Source organism: Triticum aestivum, chromosome 7D (assembly GCF_018294505.1).
Source record: "Triticum aestivum cultivar Chinese Spring chromosome 7D, IWGSC CS RefSeq v2.1, whole genome shotgun sequence".
Taxonomy (NCBI): domain Eukaryota; kingdom Viridiplantae; phylum Streptophyta; class Magnoliopsida; order Poales; family Poaceae; genus Triticum; species Triticum aestivum.
In genome coordinates this window covers 107,258,356-107,281,190 of record NC_057814.1, presented here as the reverse complement: position 1 = coordinate 107,281,190, position 22,835 = coordinate 107,258,356, and the positions used below count along the sequence as shown (strand labels likewise).

General features: G+C 48.1%; 1 protein-coding gene and 1 pseudogene across 1 annotated transcript; one reads left to right on the top strand and one right to left on the bottom strand.

Moving 5' to 3' along the window:
* Positions 1-3,200: 3,200 nt before the first annotated feature.
* LOC123169598 (exocyst complex component EXO70A1-like) lies at positions 3,201-4,842 on the bottom strand. Its single transcript, XM_044587468.1, has one exon. The coding sequence runs from the start codon at positions 4,815-4,817 to the stop codon at positions 3,342-3,344; it is 1,476 nt and encodes a 491-aa protein (XP_044443403.1). The 5' UTR covers positions 4,818-4,842; the 3' UTR covers positions 3,201-3,341.
* Positions 4,843-11,783: 6,941 nt separating this feature from the next.
* Positions 11,784-22,339, top strand: LOC123170914 (outer envelope protein 61-like; annotated as a pseudogene).
* The last annotated feature ends 496 nt before the right edge of the window (positions 22,340-22,835 follow it).

Genomic DNA, 22,835 nt, shown 5'->3' with positions numbered 1-22,835 from the left:
ATGGATGACACTTCCACTCTTACTTACTTCATGACTTCCTTTGAGCTAGATAAATGGGCGATCAAGAAGATTGACAAACTTAGAAGAAAATTCCTTTGGAATATTGAGGATGAGGCGTATGGTGAAAAATGTTGGTCAATTGGAAACGGATTTGTGCGCCAAAGTCCAGGGGTGGGCTAGGAATCAAGGATATCACAGCTTACAACCATGCTTTGCATCTACGGTGGCCCTGGCTCGAGTGAGACACCACTGGCAGACCATGGAACAAAAAGTACCTATTGATTCGGTGGACAGACAACTCTTCGCTGCTTGCACTAATGTGACGATAGGTGACGGGAGAGCGATGTTTTGGCATGATAGATGGTTGCAGGGGAGCGCTCCTAAGGATATTGCCCTATCCCTTTTTCTGCTAGTTTGGGGGAAGAATTTGTCAGTTGCTGATGCGCTGCATGATGGCAGATGGTTGTGTTTTTTACATACACAAGATTAGCACTGAGGCTGATCTGGACCGGTACATTCAGCTTTGAAGGGCCACTCGGGGACTTCAGCTCATTGATACTCTTGATGCTATTATGTGGCTGCCTGACTTCCCTTGCCGCACTTCTACAGCGTTTAGAAGATCAAGGTTGATCCCAAAATCCAATTCTTCATCTGGATTCTGCTACAAAACAGGATATGGATTGCTGGCCGCTTGCTGGCTAGGAACTGGCCGAGTATATTGACAAATGTTGCCTTTTTGACCAGGAGGAGTGTGCGAGCCACTTAATCCTCTCTTGCGCGTATAGCAAATAGATCTGGTATTCCTTCAGGGCCTCCTATACTGGAGTTGTGGATGCTGCTCTCGGTGGCATCACAATTCTTCAATGGTGGTCTAAGTCTTCCCTTTGAACGACCACATCAGACGGAACCAAAGGATCTACAGTCACAGCCTATATCGCTTGGAACATTTGGAATGAGCGAATCGGGAGAGTTTTCCAACAAAAAACTGCCCCGGTGACAACTGTCAATACTATCACCAGAGAAGATATCATCAGAGAAAAAAGCGGGATAGTAGTCGTGTTTTTCTCTCTTTCGGCTTGTTCCGCCCTGGTGCAAACTGTAAGTGACTTCCCTTCCTCCTAGGCTGTTCTAGCCACAGTCACCTTGTGCAGTATTCCCCTTTCTTAATGCAAAGGCAGAACACCTGCTGTTTTCGGTCAAAAAAACTCATGCCTTAATTCTCTCTATAATATATTTGAGTAGTTGATGGACTTTCTGTAGGTTGTAGCAGACGAAAAGGCATTGTGGTCCAAAATGACGATGTTGTGAGCTAAGAGGTTAAAGTGAGCTGTGTGTATTAACTTGGGCACTACCCAGAAGATCAGTAGAGTTCTTCCTTTTTAAAAGGAGGTTGTGGCGTCAATTAGTACATGAATTTCTCACGTAAAATTTATAAACATCATATAATATCAAGTTTTCGACAGGCCGGCAATGTCAAATAACCTCATAACTTGTCACGATCACTGGCACTGCACATTCATGCACCCCATCACACAAACCAAACAATGGAACGGGTGGATGAAGAACAACCAAGCAATCACACTTACACTCCTTATTATAAGGAAAATGTTATACTCTTGCAGCTTGAAAAAGGGCAACCCGGTGCATGTAGCTCCGGCTTGTGCAGGGTCCGGGGAAGGGTCCGACCACTTTGGGTCTATTGTACGCAGCCTTTTCCTACATTTCCGCAAGAGGCTGTTTCCAGGACTTGAACCCATGACCTCATGGTCACAAGGGAGCAGCTTTATCACTGCGCCAAGGCTCCCCTTCATACTCTTGCAGCTTCATGTAGAAAGAAAGTGTGTTTGCATGATGAAAGCATCTGTAATGTAAAAACAAGATCTCTGAAACTACAATCCCATCCGCGGGCTAGCTGGCTAGGCTACCTTTTCGTATAGGAGACCAACACTACAGATGGAGGTCCTAGTCCAACCAAGTGAAAACTGTTAAACTAGCATACGGCATACCTCCATGAAGTGCTACTCTAGTAAAGTTGTACTAAAGCCGGGTCAATTAATTTGGATTGGAGGTAGTAAAGTTATGAACTGGCAATGGTTTCTGAAAACTCTGCCATAGATGCCTCAACTGAAAGAGAGCTGATTGTCCACCTAATATCTCCAATTGTTTTGAAGCCTACCGTATATCATCTCTATAGAACTGCTAGTGCAAAAAAGTGCTTGTCGAACAATAGTCAGCATAAAAGGCAAAGCTCATATGCGTCAGAGGAAAGTGGCCTTCACCTTGGTGAAATCCAAGGAAATGTTGCCTTGCTCGGTGCCCCATTTGCCGGGCGATGGTTTCAGCAGAGCAGGAATCCCCCTTTCATCTCCTTCTCTTCCTGCCTGGAAGCTCTCCTGTTTGCTTCTCACAGGTAGAAGATGGACACTGTCAGTTGTTCTTGCAAATTTGTCTAGTAGTTGATGTTTGCAAGGTGTCCTAAATTACCTGATAGAATAGCACTCTCTGCAGCAGCACACGGATGTCTTCATTGGTGAATTATCAATTTCAGATACTTCACACGACCAGATACCACACCACCTGAGCTTGAAAGAAACCTGCTAGTATGGTGTCTTCATTTGCACTGCAAGCACACAAATGGGGATATGGAAGATAACACAACACAATTAACATATCAATTGCACTGCAAGCACCAGAGGTTAGGCAGACATTGAGTTAGTAGTGTGATGATAGTCCTAAAACTGAATGCAGTAACAACCAAATGTACAGAGAGCAGAATACAAAGTCTATCGCTTCTTCACCTTCAGCTACCTAGCTAACCCAGACATAATTCTAAATCACTTTGAACAGAGCCAAAAGCCCATATGCGTTCATCAAATCACTGTACAAACACTGGGGAAAAGGTGCAGAAACACTAAACGGCAGTCAGCAAACAAAATAACAATACACACAGGTAAAACCACAAAATCCACGGACATTGCATCATGCATTGTTCAGCCCCATCACTGCTGAACCGTGCTACATTTTACAGGTGCACCATTGAAAATCGACAAAGCAGGCAAGCAGCAAACTGAGGCATTGGAGGACAAACATAGCTTCAGATGATAACTGAACTTTCCATACTAGCAATTGATGTATATAAATTTAAATATCACATCATACATCATGTTACTCTTTAAAACATTTAACACACCCACACGGATTGGCCACTTGAAGTACCTGGCGCTTAAGCAAGAAATCAAACTCAAAATATAACTTTACTTAAAAAAATCCAAATACTACGACAAAACAGTAATTCTGGTCTCCGTATACGTTTTTTTACTCGTCCATGCCTCAAGCACTTTTCATCCTTCAAATAGCTCTGTCAGCAACTCCTCCAAACATTCTGGACTGCTGTTTCCGTCAATAACATATTTCTGTTGCTCTGGATGCTCCTCCAGGTAGTTGCGGTAAGCTGAAACGATCCTCTTGGTGATGATTTTTCGCAGCGTGCATCGGAGCTGAGGGTCTGGGACCTTCCAGAATCGTTGAGCCTGGTACGTTTTGTGAAACGCTGACTGGAATTTAGCTACTGAAGAGGTGTTGTCCCACTTCCAACAGCAGAGCAGTGTGGTACCAAAAATGGATTTCGGTTTGCAGTATAGGCTGGACACCGCATTTCCCCAAGAAACATCGAGATGACAATCCATGTACTTTTCACATTCAGGTGATGGCCCAGACACCACTTGCGCTACGAAATAGGAATTGTTGAGCAGGAACAGGTACCTGAGGCGTGGATCGAAGAACAGTTCCGATTTTCTCAGAAGTAGATCCTTCAGATAATCCATCGTGTCATCTATCAACCCATCAAGATACACGGGGTCATGGCTCAGTGCAGTGTTATGTGTGGATGCGCGTGCTTTCTTCATCGACACGATGTAATCCACCATGCACCGGGTATTCCGGTGAACATCGCCTCCTCCTCTCGGGAGCTCAATAGCCCACGAGTCGTCGTCCTCCATGAGTGTCCTCACCTCCTCCATTGTGCTGGATATGGCCTCGCTTAGCATGTTTCCTCGTATCTCCAACAAGCCGTCTATCTCGTTGAAAATGCTGTGTGCTTCTGGTGAGCCCACGAGCGTCGTAAAGTAGTATGATGCACGGGAGACACAGGCATACATGTCTAGCATGGCCTGTAACTTGCCCTCCTTGAGAACTGGGATGACGGCGTCCACAAAGACAAGCATCGCCGAGATGCTCGCTTTGCCAAACCGTGCGACCGTCGGCATGTCCTGGACGGTGAAGGCCACCTTTTCTATGCTGACAAGAATTATGATGAAAGCTAGAATCCACCTCCCGACCAATTCTTGAAGCCACGATGCCGACTTGTATGGGAGCTGGACCTGGAAAAGGAACTGGAGCTGCCGCCGTGGGCCATGGCCCTCGCGTACTTGGAGAACCCATTCCACGTCGAGCTCGAATAGCCACTTCTCTAGCTCACGGCTCGGGTCGCCGCCGGATTCGAATGCTTGGACCATGCGCTCGATGTACCCATCGCTGAACATCCGGTGAGTGATCACCGTGAGCTCGTTCGCTCCGAAATCAGTTGTGGCATCGGAGGCTGAACGAGAGGAGATGCCGGAGTTGGACAGGTAGGAACTTGAGGCAGTGGAGTTTCCTGATGACCCACTATGGCCAGACTGGGAGTAGGGAGACGGTCTTACGAGCCCACCAGAGACACCAACGCTCCGGATCAAATCGCGGTACGAGCCGCGCGGCGGGGACGGAACCGTGAAGCTGGTCGTGCTCAACTCCGGCACAGCAGCAAGACGCTCCGCCATGCTGCTAACTAGTACTATGTGGATGAACGCCCTTGATCGAGCTCGATGATACTGACAAGGGAGAAAACTGGGAGAAGTGCAGGGCCGGGAGTCAGGGACACCGGAGTCAACTCTGAATTACCTGCCAAAGCACAAGGTGTTTGCAGAACCCGGGTGGCGTGTCAACACGAACTACCAGGCTACCACACACAGAGCTGTCAAATGCTTCGCAGTTTCCAGGAAATAATCCGATGAATGACCATTGACAATGGGAAATATGCTTGACCAAAGACCACACCCGTTTTGCAACCAAAAATATTCAAAAAAAAAAAAAAAACGAGATAGCGTTTACGATTCAGCACGAGGACAGGCAAGATTGGTCTTTCGAAATAATAAATGAGGTATACTGGACGGTTTTGAATCATTTGACCATTTTTCTCCCTATGACAGACATGTCAATCTCTGTCGGAGAAAATATAAATTTGCGCCCGAAGAGAAGAGGCCCATTGGCATTATGTCCCCTTCCTCGAGCTTCGACAGTGACTAATTTAGCTTGCATACTGCGTGTTCTATAGACATGGCATGTTTTCTTTGGATATAAGTAATTTTACTAAAGCATTCTGCAGATACCATACCCAGGGCCCATATCAATGCAGAGCTAGTAAAGTTCTCTCGCAAAAAAAAGGTAGTAAAGTTATGAACAAGCAATCGTTTCTGAAAACTCCCACAGTGCCTAAACTGAAAGAGAGCTGATTGTCCACCTAATATCTTGAAAAAAATTTAAGCGTATTGTATGCTAGTGCAAAGTAGTGCTTGTCGCACAACAGTCAGTATAAAAGGCAAAGCTCATATGTATCAGAGAGAAGTGGCCTCCACCTTTGTGAAATCCGAGGAAATATTCCCCTGCTCGGTGCCGCATTTGCCCAGCGATGGTTTCAACAGAGCAGGAATCCCCCTTTCATCTCCTTCTCTTCCTGCCTGGAAGCTCCTGTTATTTGCTTCTCTCAGGTAGAAGATGGAAATTGTCAGTTGTGTTAACGTAAATATCTTGTGCCTTGTTTAACCGGCATATGATCAAGTAGCGATCACACCCGTGATATTAGGGATTGTAAAATCTGTTAGATTGATCCCATGTGATCTTGACTTGATTCTCAAGTTGTAAGCATGTACTAGTATATATGAAAGGTAAAGCCCAAGGGGCATAGTACGGCTCCAAAACATCTCTCCATTATCTTTTGACTTGGTAATCAGAGCTTCGATCTTTCTAGTCTTCCAACAATGACCGGCACATCCTCCGCCCTCACCACCAGCACCATCGGCGCCCTCATCAACAGCACCGCCGGCGCCCTCACTTCCGCCGCTGCCGGCTCTATCGCTTCCGCCCCAACCATCTCCATGCCGTCGCTTGCTGGACTCATCACTGTCCGGCTCACCCGCGCGAATTTCCACTTATGGAAAGCGCAGGTCGTCCCCAACCTCTCCGGTGCAGGTCTCTTCGGTTACCTCGACGGCTCCTTTCCCCGGCCGCCGCAGACAGTCATCGAAGGCACTGGTGATGCGGCACATCAGGTGCCCAACCCGGCGTACACAGTCTGGTGGATGGCCGATCAGGCTGTTCTTGGCGCCCTCCTGTCCTCCATGACCGAGGAAGTCCTCGGTCAGATGACGCGCGTGACCTCCTCGGCCGCCGCATGGACTGCCCTCTGCGCCATGTTCGCTGCGCAGAATAGGGCTGCTGTTCATCAGCTTCGCACGCAACTGAACCAGACCAAGAAAACGGACATGTCCGTGTCTGAGTACTTCCACAAGATGACGGGCTACGCCGACGCCATGGCTGCTGTCGGCGACCCCCTGACCGATGAACAGATCATTGGCCACATCCAGGGTGGCTTGGGTCAGGAGTACGACCCCCTGGTGGCTTCGCTCACCATCTTCGACGGAGCAATCAGCCTCACCAACTTCTACGCGCATCTCCTCAGCTTCGAGGCCCGTCAGGAGCAGCACGCCGCAGCTGGTGGCGATTTTTCGTCCTCCGTCAACAACGTCGTTCGCCATGGAGGTGGCTCGTCTTCTCGTAATGGCAACCGCAACGGAGGTGGAGCTTATGGCAGCCGCAATGGCGGCCAGAACCATGGCAGCCAGCAGCATGGCGGCCAGAACGGCCAGCACCATGGCGGTCGTGGCGACAATGGAAACCGCAACGGCGGCGGCGGCGGCAACCGTCGTCCTAAGTGCCAAATCTGCCGTATTTTTGGGCACTCCGCCCTTCAGTGTCGCCAACGCTACAACCACGCTTATCAGGCGGATGAGTACCATGGCGGTAACATGGTGACGCACGGCCACGTCGACAACCACTGGCTACTGGACACCGGTGCCACCGACCATCTCACCAACGACCTTGATCGTCTAACGACGCATGAGCGCTACAGTGGGAAGGACCAAGTGCATGTTGCAAACGGTGCAGGTTTGAAAATTTCTCATATTGGTCATACTCAACTTTCTGGCTCACGTGATCCCATTGTCCTTAAAAATGTTTTAATTGTCCCACAAATTCAGAACCATCTCCTCTCTGTTTATCGTCTTGTTTCGGACAATCGAGTTTTTGTGGAATTTCATCGTTTTTTCTTTTGTGTGAAGGACAAACTCACGAGGAAGGTGCTTCTTCTCGGTAGAAGCCGCAATGGCCTCTACCCTATACCGTTTCGTCGGTCATCGTCATCATCGCATCAAGCTTTTTCCAGCATTCGTTCTTCTTCAAGCCACTGGCACCATCGTTTGGGTCACCCATCAAATAATGTAGTTGAGTCTGTCGTTCGGTCAAATAAACTCTCTTGTTCGTCGAATAATGAGACTTTTGTTTGTGACGCGTGTCAACGCGCCAAAAGCCATCAATTGCCATATCATAATTCATCACGTATTTCGACAACACCTCTTGAGCTTGTGCATACCGATGTGTGGGGGCCTGCCCTTGCTTCATCTGGCGGGTTTAAATATTATGTTAGTTTTGTGGATGATTTCAGCCGCTTCACATGGATTTACCTTCTTAAACGTAAATCGGATGTCGAACAAGTTTTCTATAATTTTCAATCTCATGTCGAACGTCTTCTCAATACAAAAATCCATGCGATCCAATCTGATTGGGGTGGTGAATACCACCGCTTGCATAAATTTTTTCAACGTGTTGGTATTTCCCATCGTGTGTCTTGTCCTCACACCTCACAACAGAATGGTATAGCCGAGCGCAAGCATCGTCATTTGGTTGAGACTGGGCTTGCCCTCCTCGCTCATTCCTCCCTTCCACTTCGCTACTGGGATGAAGCATTCCTTACCGCATGTTATCTTATTAATCGCATGCCTAGTATGACCCTCCACAACATCACACCCATGCAGCGCCTCCTCAATGTCACTCCCGACTATTCGTTCCTTCACATTTTTGGATGCGCATGTTGGCCTAGTCTTCGCAAATACAACTCTCGTAAACTTGAGTTTCGATCCAAGATGTGTGTTTTTCTTGGTTATAGTACCTTCCACAAAGGATACAAGTGCCTAGATAGAACCACCGGTCGGATCTACATCTCCCGTGATGTTGTGTTCGATGAGAATATTTTTCCATTCGCCACCGGTGTTCGTCCTGATTTGTCCCCTTTAAATCTACCAGTGCCGTTTCCAGCCACGGAGCCAGTAGTTCAGGATGCTAATATGCGAAATTATAATCTGTCACTTTTGTTTCCTGAACTTTGTCCTGCAGAAACAGACACGAGGCGACCAGCAGCCACGATCGACATCCATCGATCGAACTACATGCATGGCTCGTCGCCATGCAGCCAACCGGTCGGCGCCACGCGCCTGTTGCTGGACTCACCTGCGTCTTCACCGAGTGGGCCGGACTCGGCCCAGCCGAGCGAACCGCCGTCGCCAGCTTCGTCTATGCTCGGGACGCCCGAGCGAGCTGTACCAGCGTCTGATGCATCTGCTGGCCGTGCACTTGTGCACACAGCCGAGACGCCTGCTGCACCAGGCTCCCCAGCTGGCGTCTCTCCGGCGCTGCAAGCCGCTCCTTCATCACCATCGGTTTCTCGGGCACTGCCGGCGGCTCCTCCAGCGGAGGGTGCACGCACACGTCTCCAGAATAACATTGTTTGTCCGAAGATTCCCAAGGACGGCACTGTTCGGTACAATCCATATCGTCGCGGTTTCGGTGCGGTCGTCATGTCTGCACCTTCCACCCATAGGCAGGCCCTTGCTGATCCTGCTTGGAAGACGGCCATGCAGGAGGAATTTTCTGCCCTACAGCGCACAGCGACGTGGTCTCTTGTCCCGCGTCCTTCCGGCACCAACATTGTTAGCTGTAAGTGGATTTTCAAAGTCAAGCAACATCCTGATGGTTCCCTTGACAAATATAAGGCTCGTCTGGTTGCTCGTGGATTTACTCAACAGTATGGCATTGATTATCTTGATACTTTTAGCCCAGTCGTAAAACCAACAACCGTTCGCCTAGTGCTTTCTCTTGCTGTTTCACGGGGCTGGTGTCTTCGACAAATTGATGTTAGCAATGCTTTTCTTCATGGACTACTTGATGAGGACGTTTATATGCAGCAGCCGCCCGGTTTTGAGGATCCTAGCTACCCTCGCCATGTGTGCAAGCTTCGGAAGTCTATCTATGGTTTGAAACAGTCACCACGAGCTTGGTATTCTCGCCTTAGTGACCGGCTGCAACAGCTCGGTTTTCACTCATCTAAGGCTGACACTTCACTATTCATCTTCCAGCATGATTCTGTGGTTATTTACATGCTTGTTTATGTTGACGATATTGTCATTGCTGGCTCCTGTTCTCAAGCGGTGGACCGTCTGCTTCGCACCCTCTCTCGGTCCTTTCCTATCAAGGATCTTGGTCGTTTGGGTTACTTTCTTGGGGTTGAAGCCACCTACAACTCAGGGGGAATGGTGCTCTCGCAGCGCAAGTACGCTGATGATCTTCTTCACCGAGCACATATGGAGAATTGCAAGGCGGTTTCCACACCCATGTCAGTTACAGATAAGCTGGCAGCAGATCTTGGCACTCCTCTTACTAATGATGATGCTTTTAGTTACCGCAGTATGGTTGGAGGTTTGCAGTATCTTACGCTCACTCGGCCTGATATTTCTTTTGCTTAAACAAAGTCTGTCAATATTTGTCCAAACCTACTGATGTGCATTGGGAGGCTGTCAAGCGCATATTGAGATACATCAAGGGTACTATAGCCACAGGACTTCAGATTCGTCGATCAAGTTCCACACTTTTGAGTGTCTTCACTGATGCTGATTGGGCAGGTTGTGCCGATGATAGACGCTCTACGGGAGGTTTTGTGGTCTTTCTTGGATCTAACCTGATATCATGGAGCGCTCGGAAGCAACCAACAGTATCACGTTCAAGTACCGAGGCAGAATATAAGGCTCTTGCAAATGGTGCAGCTGAAGTGGCTTGGGTACAGTCTGTACTTAGAGAATTGGGCGTCCATCAGTCTCGTCCACCAATCCTATGGTGTGATAATTTGGGTGCCACATACCTCACTGCAAATCCAGTATTCCATGCTAGGACGAAGCACATAGAGGTGGATTTTCACTTTGTTAGAGAAAAGGTAGCACAAGGAGCACTGGATGTCCGGTTTGTGTCCTCTGGTGATCAAGTGGCGGATGCTTTCACTAAACCTGCGACAAAGGTCATGTTGGACAAATTACGACGCAATCTCAACCTTGTGGCTGGTTGAGATTGAGGGGGAATGTTAACGTAAATATCTTGTGCCTTGTTTAACCGGCATATGATCAAGTAGCGATCACACCCGTGATATTAGGGATTGTAAAATCTGTTAGATTGATCCCATGTGATCTTGACTTGATTCTCAAGTTGTAATCATGTACTAGTATATATGAAAGGCAAAGCCCAAGGGGCATAGTACGGCTCCAAAACATCTCTCCATTATCTTTTGACTAGTTGGTCTTGCAAATTGTCTAGTACTCCCTCCGTAAAGAAATATAATAGCGTTTAGATCACTAAAAATACGTTTATCTAAACGCTCTACGTTTATCTAAACACTATTATATTTCTTTACGGATGGAGTACTTGTTGTTTGCAAGGTGTCCTAAATTACCTGCTAGAATACCACTCTCTGCAGCCGCACACAGATGTCTTCTTCAATGAATCATGAATTTCAGATGTTTCACATGAACCACACCACCTGAGCTTGAAAGAAACCTGACAGTATGGTGTCTTCATTTGCATATGGAAGATAACACAACACAATTGGCATATCAATTGCACTGCAAGCACCAAAGGTTAGGTAGATATTGAGTCAGTGGTGTGATGATTATCCTAAAACTGAATGCAGTAACGACGAAATGTACAGAGAACAGAATTCAAAATATGTCGCTACTTCACCTTCAGCTAGCCAGAGCTCTGAGATGTCGAGAAACAATATGCTCTGAGATGGAGTCTTCTGGTCTACCCTATCACTCTCCGTTCACCATGATCTATTTTTTTAACATCTTTGAAATGACCCAAATTTGAGTCCCAAATAAAGAAGTGGATCAATCGTAGAAGGCGCACACACACGCACGTTTTGAGGGCGATCGAACAACACCATGCACTGCACTGCACGCACCGATGTTCATGTTCGCGAAGCAAGGGCTCTCGCCGACCGACATGACGGCGCTGTCCGGCGCGCCCATACCATCGTACGTATGTACAGTTATTCCGGTTTCGGATTGGAGTCGGACTCCGTTTTCGTCTCCCCTCCCAAACCCCCATCCATAAATTGCAGCGAGAGCTCACGAACTAATCGCCAAACCAGAAGGGACAGAAAAGAAAAGAAAAAGGAGAGAGAGACACACACGATCGAGTCCCAAATTCCCAAACCCGCGAGCTCCCGGCCGCTGCTTCGTCCTCGCGTCGATCCATCCACCGGCGACGTCTTGGGTCTGCCGGTCGGTATCGCCGTGATGAATCCGGAGATGCTGCGGGTGGCGGAGGAGCAGATGCGACGCATACCCGCCGACGACCTCGCCAGGATGCAGCGGCAGCTCATGTCCAGCCCGGACCTGCTGAAGCTCGCAACCGAGAGCATGAAGAACATGATGGCTGACGACTTCAAGCGAGCCGCCGAGCACCTGAACCACGCAAGGCCAGCGGAGACGCTCGAGGTGACCGAGAAAATCGCCAAGGCCAAGCCCGAGGAGCTCGCCGCCATGAAGGCGCAAGCCGACGCTCAGACGGCGTCCGCGATATCCGCCGCCAAGATGCTGAAGCGGCAGGGGAACCAGTTCCATGGCCTCCAAGTACAAGCTCGCCAGGGATATAGCGTGAAGAGCAGCGTGCTGTCGGCGGCCGGGCGCGCTCTGCAGCTGCCACTACCAGAATAACCTTGTATGCCTACGGCCTTAACTATGCCGACGGCTGCCGTAGGCATAAATGGAGCTATGCCGACGGCCCATCTATGCCTACGGCAGCCGTAGGCATAGTAAGGCCGTCGGCATACATCGATCTATGCCTACGGCAGCCGTAGGCATAGATAGGCCGTCGGCATAGAGGTGGCCCTAGTCGCCCGAGGACAGACGGCGGGTTGACGCCGTCAAATCTATGCCGATGGCCCTAACGGCGGTCGTTGGCATAAATATTTTTTTTTTTTACTAGGAGCTGCCACGTGGCAGAGCTATGCCGACGGCAAAGCCGTAGGCATAGTTTTCCATCTATGCCTACGGCAAGACCGTAGGCATAGCCCTGCCACGTGGCGCCTCCTGGTAGCCCCGACAACTATGCCTACGGTATGGCCGTAGGCATAGATATCATCAGTTTTTTATTTTAAATTATTATTATTTTTTAAAAGTTAAAATTTGAATAATTTAAATCTAACTTTTCTAAAAAGTTAAACATACACAAATTATACGTCGACTCGGGGTAGAATTTTCCATAGATTATGAATATCCAGTTTGTTTTTGTTTTTGAGTATGTTAGAAATGTGACCTCGTGTACTTTTGCATATAGGTCCTTGTACTTTGTTAAAAGCATAAGTAATTGATGCTTGGATCAATTTTGACAAATTTTATATGTTTTTTTTATCAGAATGGGCTGACCTATAACAACCAGGTGAAAACATCCGTTGGTCAAATCCCGTCCGGCGAAAGTCAAAGGCGTAGATCTCCGAGTCAACTGGTCCAGGGTTACGCCGGTCGGGGCCTTTCGGGGGTAGCAATGCCACCAGAGCATTGCCCCGGGTCCTCATACACGTCTTAAGGTGTGGTGGCATGTATGAAGAGGCAATACGCGGCTCCGGTGTGAGCCCCCCCCCCCCCCCGAACGGATGGCAATGAAATCGAAGTAATCCCTCTGCGGTTTTGGCGTTGCATGAAATATTTCTAAATACTCAGAGTGTGATCAATTCATGAAATTTTTACACAGTGTAGGCACATGTGATATAATAGGTGTGGCAATTTCTTATATTTTTTAAAGATGCAAGAGTATGTGAAAAAAAATCCCCCACTACGGATTGTTCTTCGCGTGTCTATGAGTGTGGTCAGGGGCCTTCGGGGGCTAGCTATGCCACAAATCTTGCATTGGATCCTCTTACATGTCTAGAAGTGTGGTGTCGGGTGCAAACACCCGTCATGCAGCTCTGGAGTGTGACCCCCTTCACGGAAGGCGCTACCGTCGGCACTTGGAGGGGGGAAACGGCCGCGCCGGGTCGACACGAGGGGGATCCGATGGTGGGTTGGGCCCAGACCTTGTTCTGAAATGTTCCTATGGGCTGATCTATCACAACCAGGTGGAAAAGTCCGTTTATCAAAGGGCGTCCAGTGAAAGTCAAAGGCCTAGATCTCTGGGTCAACGGGGCTAGGGTAAGGCCGGTTGGGGGCCTTCGGGGGTAGCAATGCCACCAAAACTTGCATTGTGTCTTAATATATGTATACAAGCGTGATGGAGGGTTGAAATAGCCAACGGATTAACGGGCAGCACACTTCCTTCACAAAACCGGACACGTTCTCTCTCGATAACTAGATACTACCTTGGAGATGGTGTAGTTTACAAGCGGTCTCTGGTCAGGCTTCTGTGAAACATGCTCAAACTTTTACCACACCCTACAAGGGCCATATGACTACACCATGCCAGGTCCCGAGGATTTCCGGCATCATATGATTTCCCGTGGATTTTAACGGCTAGATCCGGCATGCTGCCGAGGTACATTCACCCTACGGTGGTGGGACCTGCCCCTCCTTTTGTTGCACTAGGCCTACACATACTGCAAAGACATCATATATGATTTGACAAACCACTTCTGGACATCATTTTAGGTGGCTGCCGTGCAGATCTGCAATTTCTCGCGTTTAAACCCTACGGATGCAGTAAATGTGTCAAATATTGCAGGCGGGCCCGAAAAATGCCATGTACTGGCACGTGTCATCCAATGGCCCCCTTTGAGAGCACGAGAAGTTTCGAGGTCAATGGAGCAACGGGCAACGCACTTCCTTCACAAACCAGACACGTTCTCTCTCGATAGCTAGATACTACCTCCGAGATGGTGCAGTTTCAAGCGACCTCCGGTCAGGCTTCTGCGAAACGTGCTAAAACTTTCACCATACCCTACAAGGGCCATACGATGACACCGTGCCAGGTCCCGAGGATTTCCGGCATCGTATGATTTTTGGTCGATTTTAACAGCTGGATCCGGCATGCCGCGGAGGTACATTCGCCTCCCGGTGGTGGGGCATGTGTTGGGGATCGTAGCAGAATTTTAAAATTTTCCTACGCTCACCAAGATCCATCTATGGAGTATACTAGCAACGAGGGGAAAGGAGTGCATCTACATACCCTTGTAGATCGCGAGCGGAAGCGTTCCAATGAACGTGGATGACGGAGTCGTACTCGCCGTGATTCAAATCACCGATGACCGAGTGCCGAACGGACGGCACCTCCGCGTTCAACACACGTACGGTGCAGCGACGTCTCCTCCTTCTTGATCCAGCAAGGGGGAAGGAGAGGTTGATGGAGATCCAGTAGCACGACGGCGTGGTGGTGGATGTAGCGGGTCTCGGCAGGGCTTCGCCGAGCTTCTGCGAGAGGGAGAGGTGTAGCAGGGGAGGAGGGAGGCGCCCAAGGCTGTAATGTTACTGCCCTCCCTCCCCCCTTTATATAGGCCCCCTGGGAGGGGGGGCGCCGGCCAGGAGCCCATCTGGATGGGGGGCGGCGGCCAGGGGGGATACTTGCCCCCCAAGGCAAGTGGGGCGCCCCCCCACCCTAGGGTTTCTAACCCTAGGCGCAGGGGGAGGCCCATGGGGGCGCCCCAGCCCACTAAGGGCTGGTTGCCCTCCCACTTCAGCCCATGGGGCCCTCCGGGATAGGTGGCCCCACCCGGTGGACCCCCGGGACCCTTCCGGTGGTCCCGGTACAATACCGATAACCCCCGAAACTTTCCCGGTGGCCGAAACTTGACTTCCTATATATAATTCTTCACCTCCGGACCATTCCAGAACTCCTCGTGACGTCCGGGATCTCATCCGGGACTCCGAACAACTTTTGGGTTTCCGCATACTCATATCTCTACAACCCTAGCGTCACCGAACCTTAAGTGTGTAGACCCTACGGGTTCGGGAGACATGCAGACATGACCGAGACGCCTCTCCGGTCAATAACCAACAGCGGGATCTGGATACCCATGTTGGCTCCCACATGTTCCACGATGATCTCATCGGATGAACCACGATGTCGAGGATTCAATCAATCCCGTATGCAATTCCCTTTGTCAATCGGTATGTTACTTGCCCGAGATTCGATCATCGGTATCCCAATACCTTGTTCAATCTCGTTACCGGCAAGTCTCTTTACTCGTACCGTAATGCATGATCCCGAGACTAACTCCTTAGTCACATTGAGCTCATTATGATGATGCATTACCGAGTGGGCCCAAAGATACCTCTCCGTCACACGGAGTGACAAATCCCAGTCTCGATCCGTGCCAACCCAACAGACACTTTCAGAGATACCCGTAGTGTACCTTTATAGTCACCCAGTTACGTTGTGACGTTTGGTGCACCCAAAGCACTCCTACGGTATCCGGGAGTTGCACGATCTCATGGTCTAAGGAAAAGATACTTGACATTGGAAAAGCTCTAGCAAACGAAACTACACGATCTTTTATGCTATGCTTAGGATTGGGTCTTGTCCATCACATCATTCTCCTAATGATGTGATCCCGTTATCAATGACATCCAATGTCCATAGTCAGGAAACCATGACTATCTGTTGATCAACGAGCTAGTCAACTAGAGGCTTACTAGGGACACGTTGTGGTCTATGTATTCACACATGTATTACGATTTCCGGATAACACAATTATAGCATGAACAATAGACAATTACCATGAACAAAGAAATATAATAATAACCATTTATTATTGCCTCTAGGGCATATTTCCAACAGCATGCCCCTCCTTGGGTTGCACTAGGCCTACACATACCGCAAAGACATCATATATGATTTGACAAACCACTTCTGGACATCATTTCAGGTGGCCGCCGTGCAGATATGCAATTCCCGCATTGAAACCCTACGGATGCAGTAAATGTCTCAAATATTGCAGACGGGCCCGAAAATTGCCATGTACTGACACGTGTCATGCAATTGCCCCCTTTGAGAGCACGAGCAGTTTCGAGGTCAATGGAGCAAGGGGCAACACACTTCCTTCATAAACTGGACGTGTTCTCTCTCGATAGCCAGATACTACCTCGGAGATGGTGCAGTTTACAAGCGACCTCCGGTCAGACTTCTACGAAACGCGCTAAAACTTTCATAACAGCCTACAAGGTCCATATGACGACACCATGCCAGGTCCCGAGGATTTCCGGCATCGTATGACTTTTGGTCGATTTTAACAGCTAGATCCGGAAGCCGCCGAGGTACATTCGCCCCCCGGTGGTGGGCCTGTCCCTCCTTTGGTGTCGTCGTTCAATGGTGAGGGACGTCGCACGTGTCATCGTCGACGGTGACGGGGAAAGCCGAAGAGATGTTCCGTGCGACTGTGCGTAGGTCCCCGTCCGGACTCATAGTCATCATACCGAACGCACCATTCCCCGATCCATTCCCTCCCCACCTCACCAGACCATCTCCTCTTCGCCGCCCTCCTCTCCCCTCACGGATCATCGACGGTCGGTGCAAGAGGGTAGAAAAAATTAGAAGAAAAACAAAAGGGAAAACACAATTGTATGAGCTTCGTTTCTATTGGTGGAAACTTTGTGCCACGGATCGATGACGTGGCACATATCCATCCATCTATCCATCTAGCTATCCACCCCACGACCATCCATCCATCCATCTAGAGAAAAGGAGAAAAAAAAAAGAAAAAGAAAAAAGAGCCCACCCAACCCCTACCTCGCTCTCTCCGCACGAACCTCTGTCTCTCGCGACTCCTCTCTCCCCCACGAGCCTCTCTCCCTCGCCGCCGCCACCACCCACGCCGCCCAGTTCCGGCGAGCTCCGGCGGCGCGCAGCACGCCCCCGAGCTCCCCTAGGTCCGCTCCACCTCCCCCTCCGTCCAGAATCGGCGCTCCCGCCCTCCACTGTCCCCGTGGCTAGCTAGGGTTTCGGCCGCCACCCCCAACATCGCCAGGATCAGCCACATCCGGCGACGGCGAGGCCAGAGCTCGACGAATCCATTACCGGTGTGTTGCAGGTACGTCCTTCCCCTCTTTCCTCGCCCAGATCCACCCTCCCCACCTCACCTTCTCCTTTCCTTCCCTTGCTGCAGGTCACCTTGGCGCGGTCTGGACGACGACGACGGCAGGAGGGCGTCGTCCTTCCTACTGGCGCACCTAGCTGGCGGCCCTGTCCTGCTCGAGGAGGCGGGCTGTCTAGCTCAAGCACGGCCACGACGACCCACCTCGGCAGGTAGCACCTCCATCTCCTCCGCCTCCTTCCTCTGCTCACTACTGCTGCTGCTAAGTAGAGGAATATGTGATGCAAATCCTCTTGTGTGAAGGAATTCTAGAGGGATTTGTATGAACAAGTCCTTTATTTATTTATTTGTCTAGTTAGTACCAAAAAGAGAGAGAAGATGAGTTTAGAATCCTGGTTCTTTAGTTAGATAGTACCAATAGGGATTGGTTAATTTTGCTGCTACAACTCGAACGGAGATGATGAGCGAGGTGGAGTAGAAGGTGATGAAAGTCGACGCAACGCTGAGCCAAACCCACTCCTTGCCGACGCAACCTAGCTGTGGTTCTCTTAAGTCACGAAGCTAGATATATCCTTCACCGGTAGCTAGTTTGATCTATCCTGATGGACAAGCTAACATACATAGCAGTAGTTGCTTTTTTTATCATTCCCCCACCGGCCAGAGCACAACGTACACAGAGAGAGAGAGCAAATCTCTAGTTAGCTTTTTTTTAGTTTGTCCTCTAATTAGCAGAAACTACTCATTCTTACTCCCCGCAGGTGGCTGGCAGTATCATCCTTGATCTATATTTTTTGGATGGTTAGTCAAAGAGCATGTGATTAATAAATTAGAGGAAGTGCAGGTTACTTTGTTGTTTCCCCTGGATCTGTTCTCACGAACATGCATATGCATCACACTAATCTGCTTCATAATTATTGAATCCAAGCATGTAAGTCGCTATAGCATTTGCACATCAATCCAGATATGTTTCATTACTCCAGTTTCTACCTTTAGTTTTATATATGGGCTAGCTACTACACAATTTAATTACTCTGCATATTTTGTATTACCTGAACATGGATAAATTGCATGTAAAATTTTGGTTCCCATAGATCTCTCGGTTGAGTCAAGGACTCTAGGTAGCAATTTTTTCTATCTCAATTTCATTTGCTATAGTCAGTTATTATTTCGCATTAATATGTTCAGATTCCCAGGTATGATTAATTGATCATATGTACCTTTGGATCTTCCAAAACAATCAACATTTTATCTGCGCTATTTTCTTTCACATTTGCCATTTTGTTCATATCTGTAGATCTATTTATATATATTCTTTTTTTGTTTCTGCCAACCCACATATGCATTAATTTGAATGAACTTAAATTTGATCCTTTATTTGGTATTACCTACATAAAATTGATTATCCATCTCTTCTTTGATGCACAGGTAGGTACCGCTGATGTACTGGAGCCTTGATCTTAATTTTTCTTCATTGGTAATAATATCATCTCTCAAGAAGTCCTTTACAGATATATGTAGTACAGCGGGTCATTATTTATTTGTTGCTGTGATGTCGAGCTCTGTTTTCTTTATTATGACAAGTTGCAAAATTAGGAGTGGGAAGTAAACTTTTGTTAACTTGTTGGCTGAACCAATGGAACTACTGTTATTTTTGATTTGTTGCTCAACTAGTGCTGCAATGATGGAACCGATGATTGTGCATGATGCATCCATCCATTCTATCGGAGTGGCTGTGCTTTTTTTCTTCTTGTGCTAAGATTGATAGCATCACATATCCTATTATTTTGTTTCTCCAGTAGAGCCTTGTGAGTTGATGTGTCTGCCACCGTCCTCGAATGGTTGTGCAATAATAATGGTCCTAGCTAATTACTAGTATGTGCTGTTGCTAAAACAACTTGCTCCTCGATTAGCAACAACAACAACCACGCTTTGGTTCCCCAAAATTCAGATGGCACTTGCATCTCTACACACACACACATATGAATATGCACCTCGGTTTGGTTCAGTTTGCATGTTTACATTTGCTTTAACTTTGACTGAAACTATCTTGGTGGCACTTGCATCAATGGTGTGTTCTGCCCTTGTAGATGTCCTTGGAGAAGATGGCCATTGGAGTGTAGGGGAGGAACAACCTTGTCTTGCTCGAGGAGGAGGACCACCCGATCTCGACGACGGCACGGCAACAGGTAGCACTCGCCTCCCTCCCATGGTGAAGGTCTGATCCGCCTGTTTAGATGGTCTGCTCTTGTCTTATGCATGTGAGGGGAGAAGAAAGCCATTGGACTGAATTATATTTGCATGTGAGGGGAGCGGTCCTTTTGGTAGATGCAGAGTATAGATTCACAAAATTCACCACATGAGCGTACTACCTATATCCAAATTCTGGATACCACTTGCATCTTTTGTATGTACACATGAAAAAGCATGACGGTTTGCTTCAGTTTGTATGTGTCCAATTGTTTTTTTACTTTGACTGAAACTATCTATCTTGGTGGCACTTGCATCTCCTGTATATACATATGAATCAGCACCACACTTCTCTTCAGTTTGTATGTGTCAATATTTTTGGTTGAACTTTGACTGAAACCAACTGGATGGCACCTCAATCTGTACATGCACATGAATCAACACCACCTTCGTTTAGTTTTCTATGTGTCCATTTGTTTTTACTTTGACTAAAACCAACTCAATGACACTTGCATCTTCTGTATATACATATGAATCAGCAGCACCACACTCTGGTTCAGTTTATATGCATCAATTTTTTGGTTTTACTTTGACTGAAAATTTATATGAGTAAGTATCATCAGTCACAATCAGAGACCAATTTCTTTCTCTTTGGAGCTCAATTTCTTTCTCTTTGGAGCTTGCCTTGAACAACTCATGCTTGATAGATACAACCAAAACTGGAGCGTCTTCATGAAAGGCAATACTTTTCTGCCTTTTTAGTTGGATGCCCCTGTTCTAGGCGGGTTTCTTTTGGTAAATTCAGTGTGTAGATTACATATTCATCCTCATATGTAGGATCTTCGGTTTGTTATACTGACTGTATGCCACCTCCATCGTTGCAGCCTTGTCTCCCCCACCACCGCCCCTCGACCTCCTCTCATGCTGCTGTGGAGTCTTAGAATGGGAATGTTATGTACATAAAAAATATTCTATGGTCTGTGTTTGCAAATCCATGGTTGTTGAATCATGTCTGTATAAGCATTTGTAAATAGCTAGCCTTTTTGGCTAATCTTTTTTTTTGGTTCTGGTGAGCAAGTATGGCGACGGCAATGCCGTAGGCATAGATGGCTCTCGTGATACCAGCAGCTGCCATGTGGCGTGTATGCCTACGGCAAAGCCGTCGGCATAGTTTTGCATCAGCCGTCGGCATAGCCCTGCACCAGGAGCTACTAGAGTGCGCCACGTGGCAGGGCTATGCCTACGGCTATGCCATAGGCATAGGTTTGAAGCTATGCCTACGGCTAAGCCGTCGGCATATCCCTGCCACGTGGCGTCTCTTGTATGGGCAGCACTTGACGGTGGCAACGGCAATCACCGTTAGGCGCGGAGTGTTGCAGACGGCCAGGGCCGTCGGCATAGATGTACGGACGCCGTCGGCATAGGCATCTATACCGACGGCCTTCCTATGCCGACGGGGACCTGGGGTATGCTGACGCATATGTTGCCGACGGCCCTATGCCGATGAGGGCCGTCGGCATAGACTTATGCCGACGGGTATCAGGGCTATGCCGACGGCCTGGGCCATCGGCCTAGGGGCTCAGTGTGGTAGTGTGCAGTGCAGCGTTAATCTGATGGCTTGTTACCTGAAACTAGGCGAGTTCGAGGAGTGCGTCAATGAAGGCTCGGAGATTTTGAGCTATGACTCGGGCACTGCCAAGGCGTACTACCGAAGGGGTCAGGCGTACAAAGCGCTGGGAAACCTCCAGGCTGCTGTTGCTGACCTGAGTAAAGCCCATGAGATGTCTCTGGAGGACGAAACTGTCGCTCAAGTTCTGAGAGAGGCGCAAGAAATACTTGAAACCCAAGGGGGAGCAGCAAACCTGCCAAAGGGAGTTGTCACTGAAGAAGTTGTAGAAGAAGATATTAGTTTTCATCTGTCTACTACTACTACTACTACTACTACTACTACTACTACTGAGTATACTGCTTCACAACCACATGACGGAGCACGAAACTCAGTACAATCTGACTCTTTAGAAAGCTTGGTAAATATGTCTCAGGTTGCTTCTTCATCAAGCGGAACAATCCCTGTTGCTCCAGATTTTGGTTCCAGTATGCCAGGAATTTCACCGGCTGGCATGGTTGGTATGACGGACCCTGCTATGTGGGAGATGTTTACATCTGGAGAACATGAGTCCCGATGAGATGGCAAACATGAGTGGGCTGCTCGGCATCAACTTGTCCAAGGAGGATGCTGCCAATGCTCAACAGGCTATGTCTTCATTCTCTTCACGAGATTTAGAGAGAATGATGAAATGGATCAGCAGAGCGCAGCGAGGAGTCGAAGCAGCAAAGAAGACGAAGGACTGGCTCCTAGGTACAAAAGGCTTCATCTTTGCTATTGTCATGCTGATCTTGGCGTTCATCCTCCATCGGCTTGGATTCATCGGGTAGGCGATGGCCTAAACATCCGAGGATCTGCAGCAATATATATTGTGTTCTTTTCCTGGGCCAAAAGCTATAGTTGGCGGATGACAACAATGTGGAGGCAATAGTTGAACCTGGGCTTTTCTTGTACCATTGTTTATTTCTTCCATCATATGTGTTTATAAATTGTAATGTAACAGATTAGAAGTAACTGGCCGAGTGTTTTGAAAACTAGCAATTGTGCGTGGATCGATTCTATTCCCTTTTGTAAAATGTTCTGTTTTTAGGATAAGAATAAAGTTAGGGTGCAACAATCTAAAGATATTTGACACCGGTACCAATATTTTTCTCTTTACTATGCTTAAATGTTAGGGTACACCAATAATTCTTCCCTTCATGTTGATTTTAGATATCTGAATCCGTTACCAGCCTTGTAGTCCTCGTGGTACTCTCTTGTGCGTATCTCTAGTTTCCTACCTTTTTGTGAACTCTTGTCGAAATAATTTAATATTTTTTCATGGTAGAGTGGCAGAGTGGCTTAACCATAGCCCCTCGTGTCTTAAGGAACATGTGTCTCTTGATTGTAACACTACAAACTTCGACTAAACTCCTACTACCCAGCAAAAGAGAAAAACTTGAAGTAAAGAACCAACGGATCCTCCACTTTGCATTTAGGTCAGTGCTCCTACTCCACCTTAAGCGAAGAATGGTACATGGGCCGGGCCATAAAGGTTTCCCTGTTCCT